Source organism: Alligator sinensis, unplaced genomic scaffold (assembly GCF_000455745.1).
Source record: "Alligator sinensis unplaced genomic scaffold, ASM45574v1 scaffold274_1, whole genome shotgun sequence".
Taxonomy (NCBI): domain Eukaryota; kingdom Metazoa; phylum Chordata; order Crocodylia; family Alligatoridae; genus Alligator; species Alligator sinensis.
Window position 1 is genome coordinate 1,066,747 of NW_005842124.1, and position 20,811 is coordinate 1,087,557.

Consider the following 20,811-nt stretch of genomic DNA (forward strand, 5'->3'; position numbering starts at 1 on the left):
CCACCCTTCCTGGGCTCCCATCTCACCAAATCTCTTTCTCTGCAGTGCGTCATTGACTAAACGCCTGAGCTCACTGAAGTCAGCCTTCCTAAAGTCTAGCACTTCCACCCTACTAGTTACCTTTCCCACTCTACGCCTTATGATGAATTCTGTTATTTGGTGGTCACTGTCCCCCAGGTGACCACTGATCTGTAGGTCCCCTACCATGTCATCCCCCGTTGCCAATACCAGGTCCAGTAAGGCATTCCCCCTTGTAGGACCATGTACCTCCTGCATCAGGTGGAGGTCCTGCACACAGGATAGGAACCTGTGTGAATGGTGGGAATTTGCTGTCTGAGTCTCCCAGCAGATGTTTAGGTCCCCCATGACTACCGCTTCCCTAGTCCTTATGGTCTCCGAGAGCTGCCTCAGGAGTTCCAAATCTAGTTCTTCCCCTTGGCGTGGGGGTGTGTAGCAGACCCCTACCCCCAAATCCCTTTCCCCTTGACCTCCATGTATATTAACCCACAATCCTTCTACTTTCTCCTCCTCCGATTCCATTTTTATAAGGGTTGATGTATAACTCTCCTTGACATAGAGCGCAACCCCTCCCCCTCTCCTCCCCACTCTATCCTTTCTGTACAGCTTATAGCCCTCAATGTGTACTGCCCAGTCGTGGGTAGAGTCCCACCAGGTTTATCTCAACCCCACTAAGTCGTAAGTGTTTTCTGCAAGCAGGAGTGCTAGTTCATCCTGCTTGTTCCCCATGCTTCTAGCATTAGTGTATAGACACTTGAGCCCTATGACTGGCGCCTTTGTGGCCCCCCGGCTCTGATGCCCAATGGGCCCCTTATTGCTTACCTGTGCTGTACTGCTGGATGTCCCATGTATTGCAGGTTCCTGATCTTTTCCTTCTGCCTCCCCGTCCCCCATCTCTCCTTCTGCCATCCCCTCCCCCGTAGATGTTTTAGCGTTTCTTGCCCAGAATGCTTTAAAATGAATTTGTTGTACCATGGCTTTCTATTTTTATGTCCATTCAAGAATTAAATGTAAAGAAACAAACAAATACATATACATTATTTATTTATAACGTTAGCCTCTTTGCAGGGCAATACCAGGTAATAATAATTTTAATAATTGAATGCTGTTTTTGTTTTTATATTATTCAAATTATCAGCCCTTACAGATCTCTATTAGAAATTACATTTATATTAAATATTGTAACATATGTCTTATCTAGTTAGTAATATAAATGGGTGTCACTATTTGTCGTATCTTGAAGCTTTATTGCAAAGATTAGAATTGATCTTTTCAGGGTTTTATTTTTACTAAATTTTAATAGAGTTTCAGTATCACAGTCATCAGTTATCACCAGGGATCTGGGTTTTCTGTTTCTCATGGAAAAACAGAGAACCACAGATTTCCCATTTTTATCAGAGCAAACGTGGATGTTTACCTTTTAGAAGAGAACCTCTGTAAAGAGCTCTGCAGGCTGGCTGAATTCCAGCCTATAAGAGATGTTTGCAAAAGGGGTGGGAAACCCTCAACCCTGCCCAGCTGCAAACCCTGAGTTGCAAACATTGCGCTCCTGCCCTGCTGCCCTCCCCCAGGTCCTCTGGAGCACAGCGTGTGCAATTGGCGTGGCTGGGCACAGTGGAGCCACACATGAAAGCTGCCTGCTGTTGCAAGCTCTGCACTGCCTTGGCCACACTTCCTCTGCATGCACGGGGGCAGGGCACATCTGCCCTGCCCCCGCCCCCCACACCAATCTGCGGGGTATGAGTCCCCCTGCCCCCCAGGACTGCACACTGCTGCCTGCCTGCTGCAGGCTTGGGCAGGGTCAGCTCCCAGTGGCAGAGGGGGAGCTGGCTCCTGCTCCTACTGTAGCAGCCGCTGCCTTCCGTTGGGGGCAGGGGGCTGCGGACCTGGGTCCCTGGCCCCATAGCCCTGGCAGCTGGGGCCCCCTCCAGGAGGGCTGCAGGGGCTGTTGGTAGGGGGCGTGGGGCACAAGCAGGGCTGGAGGGCCATGGGAGGGGAAATGAGGGACATCAGCAGGGCTGTGGGGGTGCTGTAGGAAGGCATTTAATTTTAACCATGGATTTTGGGATTTTTATCACAGAATTTGTGATTTTATTTATTTATTTATTTTTTTGACAGAAAACCAGGATCCCTGGTTATCACTGATTTGTTGCTGCTTTGTTTTAAAACAAATACCTATTTAAGAATTCATTCCTATTTTGACCTAGCAGTGAGAATAGCGTTTCTTTATTGCATGTAGTCCTTTTGCTTGTTTTCATCACTACTTAATGTTTGGATCACAGTATGACCTGAATGCTAGGCTGTTATGACAGATCTGTCTTTTGCCTTTGATCTAGTCACTTAACTGACGGGCAACTGGGTGGTTTCCTCAGATGGGGATACTATTTGCTTCAAGGCTTTATGTATGAAGTGATCAGCCATTCTGATAGATGGTGTTATGTATTGTATCATTTTTTTTGTATGTGTTTATATGTATATTTTTGTGTACTTTATATGTATATGGGACTTTTTATTTAATTAGTGTAAAGGTTGTTATTGCCTTGTTCACTGAATAACCTGACAGCACTGTAGGGATGTGGCCAAGCTGGGGCAAAGCAGAAGCAGTGACTTGCATGCGCATCAGGAACTGGATGGCTACCAGCAGTGGAGCCCCCTTCCCCCCAGCTCACATGCACCCAAGTCACCATTGGGGGTGATTGTCCCCATTGTCCCCCTTACTTTTGCCAATGTAACTTGAGCGAGATTATTTCAGATCCTCCTAGATCAGTGCCAGTGAAACTCCACTATGCAATGTGTTTATGCTCATATTTTTAGAGGAGTAAGTTCTAGAGATATCTAGGATTTGGAGGGTTTGGGGTTTTTTTTAAACATTGGTCTTTCCATTTTTCTCTTGTGTCTAAAGTCAGGCCAGCTGAATACTGAGATATGCCGATAGCTTTAAAAAAAACATTTAACTATGTAGTGCTTTGATTCATCTCTTAACATGATCTAGAAACAAAAGCCACAGTTCTAAATAAAGGATGCCAGAAGCTAAGCTTTTGATTCAATATTTTAAATAATAGTTAATTATTTAAATGCTAAAGTAATAAGCTAAAGTTAAATACACTGAACACTTGGTCAGCAATTTCTTCTAATGCTATGTGCAGCAATACTGCAGTGGTGAGGTTCTTGTTGAAAACCTAGACAGAAAAATTAGAGTTCCATTTCCCACCTTCACATCCCCCCATGCTCCTAGGCATGAGGTATACCTGATTTATACTACATAGTTTTGCTGGCAGAATTTCATGATAGCTCAGCTCCCATGTGACAGCAGAACTCCTAAATTCTGCTGACACAGTAATACCAGCTCTGTGAATGAGGAGGCAGGAACTACTGGGGTATGTGCTTTTCCCCCCTGCCAGCTTCCCTGTGAGAGCTGCTGGCACCAGGCTTGTAATGACTAGCAAAAAAGATTGTTAAGAAGATGGTAATAAACTGTTCTGTTTCCCCAAGGCCTGGGACAAGAAGTAGTAGGCCTTACTTGTAGCAAGGGAGATCTAAGCTGTATGCTGGAAAGAACTTTTTAATTCGGGAGTTAAGTGCTAGAAGAGATTAACAAGAGAGGTTGTAAAATCTTCAGTATTTTAAGTTTTTAAGTTGACGTTCGAGTAGCTTTTATTGGGGTTCCTTTAGATGGGGATGATCACACCTTGAACTGAACTGGACTCCTGATGTTCCTTCCATCCCGTTTTCTCTGATTCTGTATTCTTCTTTAAATACAAACTTGTTGTTCATGTAAGACTGAGGGCAAAGCATAGTTTTCTTGTTTTAGTCGATTATAATCTTTTGCAGGGAGCAGCTACAGTCTATCTAAAATGTGCTCTGAAGTTTTGAATTTTGTCTTGATTGATTTGGTTTAGTGGGGAGAAGGCAGGTGTGATAGTCAAAGATGCATTATCACCATGTTTTAAATGCAGTTTGTCACAATAATTTTGGTAGAGCTGGTCAAAAAACTATAACCAAAATGGTTCCAACAAGAATGGCAGAGCAATTATCTTTAATATGCTGATTAATGTAAAATTTTAATTTAAAATTAGAAGGGAAAGAATGTTTTGGCATTTTTGAGTGGAAATTTATTTTTTTTCATTTCTAAACTGTCTTGTATTAAAACAAGCTTTTGGTGGGGTTTTTTTAAATATAGTTTGACTCTAAAAGGTTGAAATAGATTGTTTTAGTTGACCCCTCCTGCCCCACCCCCCCAAATTGTTTTTTTTCTTTTAGTGAAAAACTTAAGTATTTTGGTTTTTCATCCTTCTCCGGAATGGAAATTTTATTTTGAAATCTTAGTCACTAAATCCATTTTCTAGCCAACTTCTATGTGATTCTATATCACTATATTACATTAAAAATATAACGTCGTAAAGGTGGTTTGTTAACTCCTCACCAGTCTGTGTCAGTAAAAATTCCTGTATTCAGTCTTGTATAACCTTCAAGGATAGTGAAACTTCTTTTGTTGGCCTCTTTCTGGTAATAAAAACAGGATTCAATTTACTGTAAAAGCTGGTATGTAATGTTCTAGAAGAAAGTGTCTTTGTTTTTACTTTGTCATTCAGGAATGGCTTATGGCAATTTGAACATTTTACATTTTTGGTCCAGTTTATATAGAGAGTTCTCTTTTAATCAGCGTAGCCTAAGAGGGGGTTGATATAATGAAATGTAAGAATGTGGAGATTCTGAAATATGGTGTCATCTAATTTTTATAGATGTAGCCTGTTAGCCATATAAGCTGGATTTTTCCAGAGCCGTAGCTGAATTGTGTGACATAGAGCAAGTACTCCTGGAAACTCTGCGTGTCCCAAAAAGGTGGCATCAGAAACTTCCTGGAGTGGCAGTTGCATGCACAGACAATTACTTGTGTTGTTTTATACATTTTTAATTTTACTTTTAAATAAAGTAAAAACATGTGAGTTGAAATTCAGGTTCCTGCGCAATTCATAAATCCATATACTATATTGATTTATTCCTTTTATTAATTAGAAAAAGTAAATTTGGAATTTCTAACCTGTGTGATGTTTAATCTTGTAGGACTTTATATTTTTTTGTGATGCTGTTGCATCGTGGATTAGTCCAAAAGATGATCTGAGAGACATGTTCTGTAAGGTAATGTTCACAATTTAATAAACTATTCCAACTGTTTTGGCTCCTTTTTTTTTTTCCTCTGCCTCACTATCTGTTTTTTCCTATGTTCCATTGTACTTCATCTGTTATGTTCACGAAGAACCATGTAGGAAAAATATTGTCCCCAGTATTAATGCCATAAATCTGAATTTTGGTTAAAACTTTGCCAATACAAAAATGTGACTTATATTTAATAACATACGGTTTACACTTAGTTTTTTAACTGAAAGGGGAGTCAGCCATGACACTTATGCCTAGTATTTTGCACCATACAGAAAAAAAAACATTTTTACATGTGTTTTATATATTTTTAATCTTCAATTATAATTCCTATTTCTAGAAATGAGCTAGAATTTTGTCACATTAAGTCACTTGCTTTATATTTTGATAGGTGGAAAGAGTAGCAAGTAGAGAAATCATACAGATAGGAAACTGTAGAAAATATTCCCTTTTGGCATTCTTTTTTATCATAGTTGATTTCCATTGTTTCTAAAAACTAAAATGCTTTGTGCTGATTACTTGTCATGCTGGTGTTGGACAAAAAAGCCTCTCAAATTTTAACTTTTATAACGAAGACTGGCTAAGCAGAAATTTAAGTACTGTGGTCCTCGCTTTTGTACTTCATGCATTATGGTCATAGAGAGTTCTATGGGAATAGATAGTTACCACTGGTATTAATGTCATAAATTTGGATTTTGGACTAAATCTCGCCAAAGCAAATGTTTTGAAAGTGAATCACAAAGGCACTCTTGTGCCTGGAAATGTTAAAAGAAGAAACATTTGGAATAAAAAATGTGAGAGGACTAAGAAAGATGCTTTATGCCATTTGAGGTCTATTTATCTAAGCTGGCCTTGGGATTCTGAACCATCAGCTGAGACTTTGGAAGCTTGTTATTTCTTGAAAATTCAGCTTTTGGTAACTTTGGCTAAAATCTGGCAGCAAATAGGCACTCCTTTAAGCTTGTTTTCTAGATACATTTTTCTTTTTAAAAAAATTCCAGTTAAGTAGGCCAGGTTCAGTTGTGCCAGATCTTCTAAATATAATTACACTGGCCATCTAGTGAGGACCAATGAAGAAGGGGTATGCTTTGATTTCTCATTGTCTTTTCAAAACATGTTCCTGGTGACAGATGATCTAAAGTTCCTTTTATATAAGATCTGAAGTTTTGAGGTCTGAGAAGTTACTTTTTTTTCCAGGGTAGGATGGAGAATATGTATTCTGATGTAAAGTTGTGAAACAGCAAGAATAAGCCTATTCTGATTCTTGAGTCCTTCGATGAAGTTTCTAACAAAGTCTTTCCTCCTATCCAGTGCCAAATACAGTGCCATGATGGCCGCTATTTGTTCCTTGAGTTTTACACTTTACCTCATTTAAGAGCCACTTAACTTGCTGTTTTGAATCAGTGTTTTCAGGATATGTGCATGTTCCTCAGCTTAGTGTCCCAGAGTTTCTAAAACATAGATTTTTTTTTGCTTACTGTTACTTTTTTAAAAAGGAGGGATCATCAAATTCATTTTCATTCTTTTGCCCATAGCCACATTTCTGGACAATAATATTTGAAAGGCTCTCTTCTGTTTCTTCTGAAGTGGGATTTACCTTCATCAGAAGAAAAATGCTCTTTTTTTCCAATAGCTGGGTATCTCTGAAGTATGGTAGGCTGTAGCATTTTAAATTTTGATTTGGAAAGAATTTTTTGGTATGTTGAGGCCTTCAGTTTTAACACTGAATTAAATAAAGCCTCTAGGCATTGACTAAAGTCTTATTGACTGAGGGACTATTCACTGAAAGTCAAGATTCATTCATTCTTTTCACATATTTTTGTAAACACTTTTTCCTTATGACACACAAGGATGTTTCAGTGAAAGAAATGTGAAGTTTAAATTTGGGCCCTTAGTTCTTAGAGTCATAGACAGTTAGGGTTGGAAGGGACCTTAAGAGGTCATCTGGTCCAACCCCCTGCTGAAAGCAGGACCCCAACTACATTATCCCAGCCAAGGCTTAGTGTAGCCAGGTCTTAAAAACCTCCATGGATTCCATCACCTCTCTGGGTAACCTGTTCCTAGGCTTTACTACCCTCTAGTAAGAGTCTTTCCTAATATCTAATCAAAACTTTCCTTGCTTCCCTTGAGACCATTGCTCCTTGTTCTGTCATCTGCCTCCGCTGAGAACAGTCTAGCTCCATCCTATGGAACCACCCTTCAGGTAGTTAAAAGGCTGGTATTAAATTCCACCCCCACCCTGTCTTCTTTTCTCCAGATTCAATAAGCCCAGTTCCCTCAGCCTCCTCTGAGAATTCATGTGCACCTTAGCCCTTCTTGTTGCCCTCTCCTGGACTCTTCTCCAATTTGTCCACATCCTTTATGAGGGGTGAGGGATGCAAAACTGAACACAGTACTCCAGATGTAGCCTCACTACTGCTGAATAGAGGGGAATAATCACTTCCGTTGATAGTTCATTTCTTGCTCCAGACGTTCATATTTGGTAAAATGTTTGCTTTGGTTGTAGTTCCAGTTTTCTTTTAATCTGTTGTCCTTTTTAAAGGCAAATACAGGTATACACATCAAATACATGGAGAATATCAGAATTTCTATCTGCATGTATTTATGTAGTTGTATAAAAATGCTCTAAAATGACCTTACCTGATAAGACATTTTTATATTAATACATTTTAGAAATATTTAATAAATATTTACTGCGTTTTCCCTTGTTCAAGTGATTGCTAAATTTCTTTATTTCTCATTGCAGTGAAAGTTTTAGCTAGGGAATTTGGGTAAGCCAGATCAAGGTCAAAACTTCTTAGCCCAAATATTGAAAAATTCGGTGCGATTTCCTTCAGAATATATTGATTGATCCAAAGTGTTTCACAGGCTTAAGATTTGAGATTCATTGTTAGAGGTAATATATTTTTTTTTTACCCTTAGATCCTTCATGGATTTAAAAATCAAGTCGGGGATGAAAATTGGAGGCGTTTCTCTGACCAGTTTCCTCTTCCCTTAAAAGAGCGCCTTGCAGCTTACTATGGAGTTTAACCTCATGCATTCAAGCTGCAGTCCCATAATTAGAGGTAAGTTAAAAAAAATTAAATGTAGTTTATAAATCTAATTGTTAAACAAGTATTATTATCTATGCTTACTTGTTAGTCACTGCATATGCTATATTTGTATAGTATTAATTTGTATTTGTAATATTAGTATAACAGTAATTCAGTCTGGTACTTTTTTCTTGAGAAGAGTTTCTCTTTGAATGTGGCAGCTGCAGTAACAGCTTTTGCTTGTTGTAATATCACTCTCACTAAAGGTTACTTTTAGCCTTTTCACCTTTGTACCTTTTGAAATTTAGTGTGCTTGCTTTACTGAGGAGGCAAGTGTCAGGCAAATCTCTATTCAGTCATGTAAGCAGTAAAGGAAAATGCCTTTTACCTTTTCTGAATAGTAGAAGCTGATGGAAGTTTGACATTTGACAGGTATATTGGATCTAGAGATGCTGTGCTTTTATTGGTTCGGTAAAAACAGGATTGTATTTGACAGAATTAAGGATTTTGCAGATCTGTTGTGTAAAACAGAACAAACAATTTCCCAGTATTCCTGTTGAAATCTGCATGTGTATATATAAAGCAGCAATTTCTGTTGAATAAGTAACATACAATGATTCAAATGGAAGTGCATGTGCATATATAACAATGTATAACTTAAGTTTTAACAAGTAGACTGTGAAATGTGCCCCATGAAGTTAGAGTATTGAAGACATTGAACTTGGAAGGAAGCTTGTTTTTTTTTCATCTGATAAGTAGATGTGTGATGCATATTAAAAGTGGGAACATTTGCCCAGACAGACAGGCACATAAAGAGCATGACCAGTGCTTTTGCACTGTCTGGCCTCATGAGTTTCTCATTGCACACTAGCTGATCCCTTCATTGAATTAGATTACCTCTCATGTATATGCTGATGCATGATCTCATTCACTGTAGGAATGTGATACCAGATGTTAATGAATTTAACCTTGCAACATACCACTTCACAAATATAGATGCATAAAGGTTATATACTTGCACAAGGGAGCCTGTCACAGAATTGGAATTAGAATTAAAGTCTCCCAAGTTCCTGGTGCGGTCCCTTAATCACAGATCTATTTTTCAACTCACATCAGGAACACGTTTCATTCTCAACTTACAGTATAACTACTGCAAAAAAAAGTAACTAGAGTTGATGTATATCCTGGAACATTCACTGTGCAGCCCTGCCTCATCTGTTGTCTGAGGTGTACATTCTATGTTCTAAAGGATGTAATTGGTAATTGGGTTATGAGGCACGATTCGGGTTGTACCTGCAGCCTTTAGAATTATTTTATTGCTTTTTAAGGCTAAAATGAAATAGTAGGAAAGTAGCACTAGAAGGGATCTTATGTGAGGTCAAGTCTAGCCCCATCCCTGACAAAACCATCCCAGCCAAGTGTCTGTCTAACCAGATGGACTCTGTTCTTTCAGTGTACCTTTTTTAATGGAATTAAGGTAAAACTGATTTACATAATTTTCTGTGGCAAATAGATGACATTTTGCAAGCCAATCTTAAGACTCTTTATAGAGTAAGGTTACTATAAGGCATCTTCTGTTAGTAACTCCTCATGTGCATTTTTGAATGCATTGCTGGGTTCCTGAAAAATCATATCAAAAGTGAATAGATTTGAAGCACTTAACATTTGAAATGTGATTATAAAAATGACATTTTTAGCTCCTGTTTTTGTCTCAGTGCCTCCATAATAAATGTATCAGTTTACAAGTTATTTTTCTCCTCACTTGCAGACTTGTAAATCCAAGCCAGGCTCTAAAAGTCGTATGGCAATTTAATACATATTTTGTTATCCACCTAACCAAAAAATAGATTTCTCATTAATTTGTTACATATTGGGTAAGAGGTTTTTTTTTTTTTTTTAAACCTGAAAATATCAAGACTCATGAAAATTGTTTGTGTTAAGGTCACATTGTATGGAATTATTAGTGCAGCTGCCTTTTAACGGCAAACATTTGATTATTTTTTTCTGAATTTATAATGATAGGTATATATTTTGAGCTTATCTGCAGTCTTATAATGAAAGGCAGTGAGTATCTAAACACCAGATCTAGTTAAAACATTTTTTTAAAAAACGGCAGTTGTTTTTACCATAAAAATTCTTTAATTTTTTCTGAATATCTTTATTCAGTCTTGTTTCGAAATGTGTAACTATACCATGTTTGTTTTTGTTTTTTGTTTTCTTTATAGGTCCTTCAGTCTGGGAGACTATGAGGGAGCCTCTGCACCCAGGGAAAATGTTACCCTTTACTGGGGGGAAGGGTAAACCAGTAGGGAATACAGTACAATCCCAACCCTACTGGGAGGGGCGGGAGGGAGGTGTTGCCGTCACTGTATTAAGTCGATGTTGGGAAATGTTTTAACATCTGGAGCTTTTGTGGGTGGAAATCTGTCTCCTATTACAACTCTGCACTGGATGTGAAGAAGCAAAAAAGAGAATCTATTCACAAAACAGCACATTCTGGAATATGGGGAATTGTACCAAAACAAGAACCATATAATTGAACCATAGGGATACGTAAAGAGGAAAACTATTTTGCGCACAATAAAGGAAACCTAAGAATGGGGGTTAAAAACAGTAAATGGCTTTTAAGTAAGGTTTTTCTACATTATTTCATCCTGCTTGATGGGATTCCTAGGTATTTGCATGTTAATGAAGAACTACACAAATGAAGTTAGTACAGTTAAAATGCAGCTTGCTGCCTGTATTAGGAACAGGCACTTGCAGTGTACAATATAAAACCCCATAATAAAGAATAAAGGTTAACTTTAACAAAATGAAGCAACCTGCAAGATGCCAAATGAGTCACTCCTTTCATTTTTTGGGTGGGGGGAGGGACATTTCAAAGGAACGATTGACATCTTCATTTTTACATTAAAAACTTTAAAGTAGTGGATATGATTTGATGGTTGTACTTCATTAGATTTAATTTCTAGAGTAAGGCATTATTCTTAACGTGCAGTTTAAGGTTCAGGCATGCATTCTGGCTCATAGTGATCAGAAGTAATTTAAATAGTGGGAAAGTAGCATGCTTGCATCACATAGAGTGAGGATTGGTATACATTTACCTATGTTGCGCCAGTTTTGTGTTGCAGTTTACCAATTCAATATAGCCCTGCATTTAAATTTCCTTTTTAAGATTCTGTGGATTTTATTTTTATTAAGAATATAGATATAAAGTACTGTAGTTTACAATTAGGCCTCGAAATACCTTTTTAGAATCTGTTAAGAATAAGATTGATATTGTATTGTGTGTAACCTGCACAATGTGGAAAGCTGATATAGCTGTGCAAAATATTTGCCTCTGTGCTGTCAGTGTGATGTGCTTTCTGCATGGTTATATACTACTAGTGATTTTATCAGAACTTCTAAAAATGAGTTATATGGTAAGACCTGTTAAAGGCTGCATAAATGTTAGTTGGCACGTAAAGACAATTGTAGAAATTGATGACATGATTGCTATATTTGTGTTTATTCCCACTCAACATAGTACCTTCTATGCTTTCTTTTTTTTGTTCAAAGCATGATCTTAGAGATGTTTAAGTTAATGGATGTAATGCAGGGTATCTACACTGTATTGGCGCATGTTGGTGGCCCTTTGTGTCGTAGTTAAATGCACAAGGGTGCAAGTTAAAAGCTACAGAGTGAAAGTTGGTTTGGATCCTCTTCATTTCATTTGTTTAGCTTTTCTGTTGTGTTTTTTCTCTACTTACATGTATTCCTGTGAATAAATCCTTGTTAAGTTAACCCTTTACTTTTCCTTCCATGTGTATTTTCTTATGTACTGTGAATGTGAAACCTAACTGGTACACTTGATCTTGTGTCCATCTGAAAGTGGCAAGTCTTTTATTAATTTAGATTGCCTAAAGAGTATCCCATGATGATAAAGGAAAATGGAGAGATTTTAACTCTGCTGGTCAGAGGTGAAGCCACACCTTTCCATTTTTCAAGTGCTGCATAATTAATCTGCAAAACAAAATTAAGCCATAACAGCCTTTTTATAGTTTTAGTTTTCTCACCTTTGCATTGCAGAATGAATACTGGATAACAGTTTTTGTAAGAACTTACTCTCCTTTGCATGATTCTATTCTTTTAAAGGTGTTGAATGATTTAGCCATTGCACTGAAGTGTGAGCTGTGTGTGTGAAATGTATAAGTGCTGTTTGAAGAGGCTTTTTTTGTTGCTGTTGTTTTTCTTTAATGCATGGTAGCATGCACAAGTTCTACACGTTTCCCCTTGACCTCCCTCCCCCCCCCCCCCCCCCCTTTTTTTTTGGCTTCGCAAACTTGGTTAAAATATATATGCTTGAAAAATAGTATTTGGGCATAAACTAAATAAAGTGAGTAAGTATCATGTATTAGCTGTACTGAATTTAATTCGTTTGATCAAAACTGCACGTTATTTGCTTTTAAAATCAATTGCTTGCTTAGAAATTACAAAACTTCCCTCCAAATTATTTAATTTAAATTGAAAAAGTATTTTTCTTTCCATTTAAAGAACCCATTTAAAACCTAAATCCTACAATTATGCTACTAAAAAATAACAAGGTAGAATCTTGCCTTAGACCAAAACTTATTTTAATTTCTGTTTAAATTAAACATCAGGGAATAATTTCTGATGTTAACGTTTTGTAGACTAGAAGTCCTACCTTAATTATACCACAGTGGTGTTAAGAATGAAATTGTTTAGTTTAAATAAATTACAGGAAACCCTTCTAGCTGAAAAAATTGCCTGTCAGATTAGCATGTGTTACACATTTATGCATATATTTAAAAAATAGGTATTTGTACAGATGTGAAGTGATCTGGTATAACAGTAAGGAAGACCATCAAACCAATGCAGAAATAAGCAGTACTATCAAATTATATTTTTAGTTTACTAGGTTCTCTGATGATATATTTTTAAAAACAAAGATACCACATTCCTAACATGTAGTATAGTACAGAGATTTGCAGAAGCCATTTAGGTTATAACATGAGGTAAGAAAAGTTCTGATTCATCATTAACAGTTGTAATTCAATTTATTGCATCATGGGATATATAAAAATTATCTTAATTCTTGTGGTGTAGTCTTGACAGTTTTTGAATGTTGACTGAATGTTTATACTGGTAGAATTGTGTCTTTGTTACATTCCAGTGTTTCTGCCTCTTGGCATGCTAAAAAAGCACGGCTTACTTCATTTGCTCCTTACACACTGAATAAAGTGCTGTTAGTGTGCTGAACTACAGAAATAGCCGCTGCTAAGTGATGATGTAGATTTTCTACTTGAATATTTTTGTTGTAGGAACCTCAGGAGGTCAGTGTTTACTGTTTTTATATATGCCTTCTTTCTCCTGTTTGAGTTTCCCTTTTTGAAGGATTCTAACAGTGAACAAAAGCTGCTGATCAACCTAAGTTGGTAACAGAAAGTGTATTTAAAATCTCTTTGGCAGTTCTAAATTGCAATTTAATTGAATCTTGATTGTGGAGTTCAATACTACAGTCTTTCATTATGCATTCAGGAAATGAGTCTTTTCATTAAAATTTTAGACCATTTCATGATTTTAGCCAATGTAAACGAAAATATCAGTTTTGTAAATTTTCTGGAGCTTGATTATTTTCTGAATCGGTATGTAGATATTAAAATTGTAATAAGCTAGTTCTTATGCATTGATTTAATGCAATGAAGAGGTTGTACTCAATAGATCACTTTTAAAAGAATGGGTTTAAAATTTATAGCCATTATGATTTTTAAAGTTATGAAGTAGCATAAATTTTTATAAAAAACTGTTGATATTCACTGTGACTTTTGTTAAGACTTTTACTTTAGCATTGATTTTAATTACTTAAATTGCATATACTATGTAATATAATCAAATGTATATTTTAAAATGGCTTTCCTCAAGCAAAATTCATTGCTACTTAGATATGAAATATTAATGTACTAGCTTTATCTCAGGTGAATGCTCTTGTACCCTTTTCTCAGAATACGTGCTTACAAAATGTCTTAATTAAATCAGCTTCTGTGATTCATATTAGACAGTGTTGTCTTAAATTCTTAATTTAAATTAACCACCTACTGTGGGACAACAATGGTTTAGCTTCACTTAAATCACCTATTTATTCATATTGAATATATTAACAGGTAAAGGTGCAGAAACATTCTTCCTTAGAGGAGAATGCATCCATGTGTAACAGCAACTAAAACACTTCATAGATAGTACTCAAATGCAGTATTGCATAGGAAATATTTTCAAATATTATAAAGAACCAGTTATAACTTGGCATTGGTTGCTCTCACAGCTATTTTTGTCATGTAGGCCGATAGATTTTTTTTTTTTTTTAATACTACATAGGATCTAGATTAGATAATGTTTTTTATTGTAATCTTAGGTGAAGGTTGTTCTGTAGCAAAACTGCTGCTGTGATCTTTAAAAAGCCATGCAGTAATGTTAGACACTGTAATTTTACATGCTCATTAAATATGAGTTATTGGCAATATCAAACTATTCACCATTAGGTACACTAGTTAAAGGCTGCAGACAGACCTGGTAAGATGCATCTACCAGGCTGCTAAATATCCTTTTCTTTTCTTTTTTTGGATGCAGCTAGTTTTTGTTTTTTGCACTTAATTGATGGAGCAAGTCAATTTTAGACTATCCTGTATGAAAACTGTAATATGGTCAGTTGTTGCAGCTTGCCTTCCAGAGTAGATTGTGCTAAAATAATGAAGATGCTTGTAAATCCGAATGTATTTACATGAAGGTAATAATGGCTGTGTTAAAAGTGAATTGTATGATTTATTAGAATAAATGTTTAAACAAAAATCTTCATGTAAAGCAGTTTCATTATAGAACACTATAGTACTATAGCTTACATAGTAAGTATAGTACACTATTTTTTCTGCAAGTCAGTTCTGTTAAACTATTTTTCACCTTAGATGTGTATCTACTGTGGGTGAACTGCAAAACTAGGAAACCCTGTGTGACTTGTGGTACCAGTGATTGGGCAGCCATTATTACAAAGCTTTATCTGATTATGAAAAATGTCAGTAATAGTATGTTATCCCTCAGAAAGAAAGGGGGGAGGGGCTTGTCATGTTGTAAATGACCTAATTTATTAATGAGTAGTTTCTAAAATTTAAAGTAGTTCAGAATAAAATGACTGGACCTTTCTGCTGACAACTTAGGTTGTATGAGTTTTGCTTAAAAGCTTTAAATCCAATGTTTCCTTCACCTGCCACAACGTTAGAATGTTTCCTTCAAATGTATCCTCCTGCAACCTCTCAAGCTGTACTAAATTGAGTGATATTTCTTGAAGTCTGCCTCTGTGCTAACAAAACTTCATTTTAAATAGAATATGGTTTTAATTTTTGATAAGCTGCTGAATTTTAAAGAGTTTTTGGGGCCACCAAATATTTTGGATCATGCAGAGAATATATATTGTACTGTAGTAATTTTGTATTTACATTTGTATGATGTGACATAATAGATGTGAATGTTATAATCACTGCTTGACTATGTTAATAAAGTTGTTTAAATATAGATGTTGCATTCTGATTCTTAAAGAAAAATGAACATTTAATCTGGACTTACCCATGACTCTTTTTTTCTTACTTAATAGTGCCCTCTTGTGGCTCAGCTATGTCGATTCTGAAGGCAGTGATTCTTGTGGCTTTGGAATGAGCAAGACTTTTCTCACATTATCTGAAAATAAACAATTGGACCAAGTAACTATTTGGTTTAGATGCCTAGTTTTCACATTTTAGTGGTATGTTGTAAAATTTTGTTTCAGGCAAAAGAATGTACCTAAACTGAATAATTTGTACCATCTAAGAAATTAAGTTTTTTTTTTTTCTGATGTTGACTGCATGTGTGCGTGTTTTTTGGACATCCATAACTTTCTAAATGGTGGATTGGTTTTGTTTCATTTTGCTTCTTACAGAACATATAATTCACCAATCTGATTACAAATAAGACTGTTGAGCAGGCACCATTTTAAAATAATATTAATATTATAAGATCCGTCACAGCCTCAAGACTTCAGACCAGAATCTCAGTATGTGTTCGTCTATTGGTCTCCCTCTGTCCTAGCGAACCTACTTAATATACACAAATGGAAGATCTATTCTTCAGTATTTTACACAATTTGCTGCTGCAAAATATTGTTAAATAAAAGTATAAAACCGTAGCAACAGTTGGGACAAAAATATATGCGACTTAGTCTGAATATCCAGCATTCAGAAGGGATATGAGCTATTGGTCAAAAGGAATTGTGTATATATAGAATATATGTATAGTATAATTTCTGTCTAGTTTTATTGAAATGTTTAAATGTATATTGCGCCAATGTGAAATAATCATTGTTTTCCCTATTTTTAAAGAATATGCTAGAAAACTAATGATTGTGTGACCAATTGAAAGATTGCTTTAAAGAGAAGGACTTGGGATGCTTGGCTCTAAGGAGACAGTTCTACAGAATAGCTGTGGATAGCAGTTTGGGGGAATAGTCTTAGTGAATGCTCTGTCATTTCACTGCTGGTCATAAAATTACTGCACACTTTTAAAACCAGGCACCAACAAAAATCCTTTATATCACCTCAGCACTTTTTCATTTATGTTCATGATTTAAAATTACTCCAAAACATCTAAATCTTCATTGACCTAGGGCCAGATCTTTTGAGACATGTTAATGGACATTACGTGCGTAGGTGTGATGCTGTTCCACCTTGAGTCCCTGAAAATCCATTCATGTATCAGTTATTGGGACATGCCATCATCTTCATCTTAGAGCTGAGTTTCAAAAAAACAGGAGGAGAAGACTTTCACCTTTTTGTAATAATGGTTTTTCAGGGACATGATTAGGGTGGAATAAAATCACACACTAATTACCAGAGTCACTTTACTTGCCTAATAGGTGGGTTGAGGAAGGGTGGTACATCTGTATGCAAAATGTGGAACTGAGCTAAGACTGAGATTCATTCTGCTTCAAAATCCATGACTAATTGGTAGAGGGAGGGTGCTTGAAGTGTAGAATCTGAAACCAAGCTGAAACTGAGGGCTTTGTTGCATGGTAACTTTAGGTGGCTTCTGGAGCTCTTAACCCCTGGACCTTTTATGTGGCTCACAGCACTCATTATTCAGCTAATGTGCCACTCCAGGGCAGTATTATCTCTAATCCACCTAAATTTGCTCCTGTTCTATTAATTTGTGGCAACTCCCCACAGTTTTTCTGCCCAAGTGAAAGCCCTCAGCATCCCAGGAGGCAGTGGGCCCTCCTGAGTCAGGGTGAGCAGAGATGCAGGGGCACAGTGGGGCCAGGTAGAGCACCTTGCTTCCCTGGGCATGTCTAGCAGAAGGAGCACTGTAAAACCAGCGTGCCTGGCGTTGCAGTGCTTCCTGCTGCTGCTTGGACTGGCTTTGGTCAGAGCAGCAGCAGAAAGGCAGTGCACCCCTCTTTCCTTTTTCCCCTGCTTGCACCAGCTCATTCTGTTCCTGGAGGGAGCAGAGCTGGTCCCAGCAGTGGCAGGGAGGTGGTGCTCTCAATGTGGACTGTCTCACTCTGCTTCCATTGGGAGAAGAGTTGGTGGGAGCGGCAGCAGGGAGCTGGTGCCATCTGGCTTGGTCTGTGCCAGCCGGAAGCAGAGCTAGTTCTAGTGGCGACTGGAAGCATCATGGCTATCAAGCACTGTGAGGTGGTAGCACTCATTCTACCTGGCAGAAGCACTGAGCTTGTCCTTCCCCAACTCCTAGTCCTGCCTCTCCTCACCAAGCCTCTAGTGGGAAGTTATAGCTGTGCAGGTGAGTGGCAGTCAGAGCAGGTTTTTGCTTTAACGTGCGACTGCCCCACTAATCTGAACAACACTAAGCCTATTAACACTTGTGTGGCTTTCAGCATAAGGTGCAAGAAGGCCTGGAGAATTACTCTGCTTCGACCTACTATGCAGAAGCAACCCTAATTTTTTCCACTGGGAAATAGTTTTCATTGTTTCTTACTAATTTTTGGCTAATTTAAGGAGACTGTACTTTTATAATTGTGCTTTTCATAGTTTCTAGGGTCGGAAGGGACCTGGGCAGATCATCTAGTCTGACCCCCTGCCATGGCAGGAAAGAGTACTGGGATCAAACGACCCCAGCAAGATGGTCATCTAACCTCCTCTTAAAAACCCCCAGGGTGGGAGCCTGCACCACCTCACTTGGAAGCTGGTTCCAGACCCTGCCCGCCCTGACCGTGAAGTAGCGCCTTCTGATGTCCAACTTAAACTTTCCCTCCGCCAGCTTGTGACCGTTATTCCTGGTCACTCCTGGCAGCGCTCGGGGGAACAGGGACTCCCCCAGTGCCTGTTGATCCCCCCTGACTAGTTTATAGCAGGCCACAAGATCCCCCCTCAGCCTTCTCTTCTGGAGGCTGAACAGGTTCAGGTCCCGTAACCTTTCCTCATAGGACCTGCCCTGCTGTCCCTTGATCATGCGAGTGGCCCTCCTCTGGATGCTGTCCACATCCCTCTTAAAGTGCGGCTCCCAGAACTGGACACAGTACTCCAGCTGCGGCCTGACCAGTGCCGCATAGAGGGGGAGGATCACCTCCTTGGTCCTGCTTGAAATGCATCTGTGGATGCACGACAAGGTACAGTTGGCCTTCCTAGCCGCCTCCCCACACTGCCTAGCCATGTTCATCTTGGAGTCAATAATGACTCCAAGATCCTTTTCCACCTCCGTGCTGACAAGAGGGGAGTTCCCCAGCCTGTAGGTATGGTGCCAGTTGTTTCTCCCCAGGTGCATCACCTTGCACTTGTCTGTGTTAAACCCCATCCTGTTCTCCTCCTTTTAAATTGACTTCTAGAATTATTTGTGTACATGACGTTAATTATATAGGTCATGGACAGGTGGTCACTTCTAGTGGTAAGTCTGAAATGCTTACCACTAGAAAAAGAGCTTGGGAGTTGGAGCATACATGGGTTCTGGCCAGGGGGTGCTAGAGGGCTGCTCCTTGGGCCACCCTTACCCTTAGAGGAGTTGATTAATTCAAACCTGTCCTATCCCCTTCCTGGAAAGGGAGCAGACTGTCAATAGATTTCATAGACATTAGGGCTGGAAGGAACCTTGGAAGATCTTCGACTCCAGCCCCCTGCCCCAGGGGCAGGAAGTCAGCAGGGGTCATAGGATCTCCCAGCAAGTTAAAACATCCAAATGTCTCAAAGGCATTCAAAGTAGGTGCTTGAACCACCTCCGGCGGCAGTCTATTCCAGACCTTGGGGGCTTGGACAGTAAAGAAGTTATTCCTTATGTCCAGCCTGAAATGGTTACAGAGGAGTTTGTGACTTAGATTTTGTCATCCCTTGGGGCGCTCTGGTGAACGGACGTTCCTCCAGATCCTGGTGAGCACCCCTTATAAACTTATAGACAGCCACCAGATCACCCCTGAGCCTGCGCTTTTCCAGGCTGCAGAGTCCCATAGCTATCAGCCTCTCGTCATAAGGTCTGTTTTCCTGACCTCTGATCATGTGCGTGGCTCTTCTCTGCACCCTCTCAAGCTTCTCCACATCCTTTTTGAATTGTGGAGCCCAAAACTGGACACAGTACTCCAGCTGCGGCCTCACCAAGGCCGAGTACAACAGGAGAATGACGTCCTGGAATTTGTTTGAGAAGCATCTGTGGATACAAGCCAGTGTTTTGCTCGCTTTACTAGCTGCAGTATCACATTGATTGCTCGTTTTCATGCTGTGGTCGATCATGACCCCCAAGTCCCTTTCGTCCATAGTACTAGCCAGCGTAGCACTGCCGAGCGTATAAGCATGCTGCAGGTTTTTCTCCCCAACGTGAAGAATCTTGCATTTTTCAGTGTTAAACACCATCAGGTTCTTGTCCACCCACTTCCTGAGCCTGTCACGGTCAGCCTGGATCGCCCTCCTGTCCTCAGGTGTGGATGCTTTACCCCAAAGTTTGATGTCGTTGGCAAACTTGACAAGTCCACTTCTGATACCAATGTCCACATCATTAATGATGTTGAATAGTATAAGCCCAAGGACAGAGCCTTGAAGGGACCCTACTAGTCACAGCACACCAGTGGACAACCCCCAGATTATTTTGCAGTCCAGATGGGCTCCAAATGATGATCTAAGGAAAGCTGGGTAGTAGGGCTGTTTGAAGCTTCGGTCGCTGATTCAATTTGGAGGAGATTTAGCCCAATCCGGCAACCAAATCTCTGAATTGAATCGAGAGACCCTTTAATCTTCCTGAATCGAACCGGAAGCCTCCAATTCCATTTTGAGAGATTTGACGATTTGGCCATAGACACAGCTTTATATATTTTCTATATACCTCAAGGTACCAGGCATGGCTTGTAGAACGCTGAAATGGTGGGGCAGATGCAGTGTTCCACAGGAGTGCGGGGGGGGGGCCCGCCTGCTCCATGGTGGACCGGGAGTGGACCAGAAGTACTTCCATCCGCTTCCGGGTCTGTCATGGGGTGCACGGGGGACCCACCCCTGGCTTGGCAACTGGTGCCTCCTCAGCCTGTGGGGCACCCAGGGTCCCCCCACAGCTGATCACCGAGCTGGGGGCGGGGCAGGGGGGGCCCCATGTACTT

General features: G+C 39.1%; 2 protein-coding genes across 2 annotated transcripts in view; both read left to right on the forward strand.

Moving 5' to 3' along the window:
- Positions 1-15,050, forward strand: part of TNPO1 (transportin 1) — an 88,784-nt gene extending 73,734 nt beyond the window's left edge. Inside the window, exons 22-24 of the mRNA XM_014520517.2 lie at positions 5,083-5,157; positions 8,098-8,240; positions 10,433-15,050. Coding sequence (XP_014376003.1) covers positions 5,083-5,157; positions 8,098-8,205 — 183 coding nt within the window. The 3' untranslated portion in view covers positions 8,206-8,240; positions 10,433-15,050. The remainder of the gene's footprint in view (positions 1-5,082; positions 5,158-8,097; positions 8,241-10,432) is intronic.
- FCHO2 (FCH domain only 2) overlaps positions 8,103-20,811 on the forward strand; it is a 181,262-nt gene continuing 168,553 nt past the window's right edge. Inside the window, exons 1-2 of the mRNA XM_025205669.1 lie at positions 8,103-8,240; positions 15,847-15,993. Coding sequence (XP_025061454.1) covers positions 15,970-15,993 — 24 coding nt within the window. The 5' untranslated portion in view covers positions 8,103-8,240; positions 15,847-15,969. The remainder of the gene's footprint in view (positions 8,241-15,846; positions 15,994-20,811) is intronic.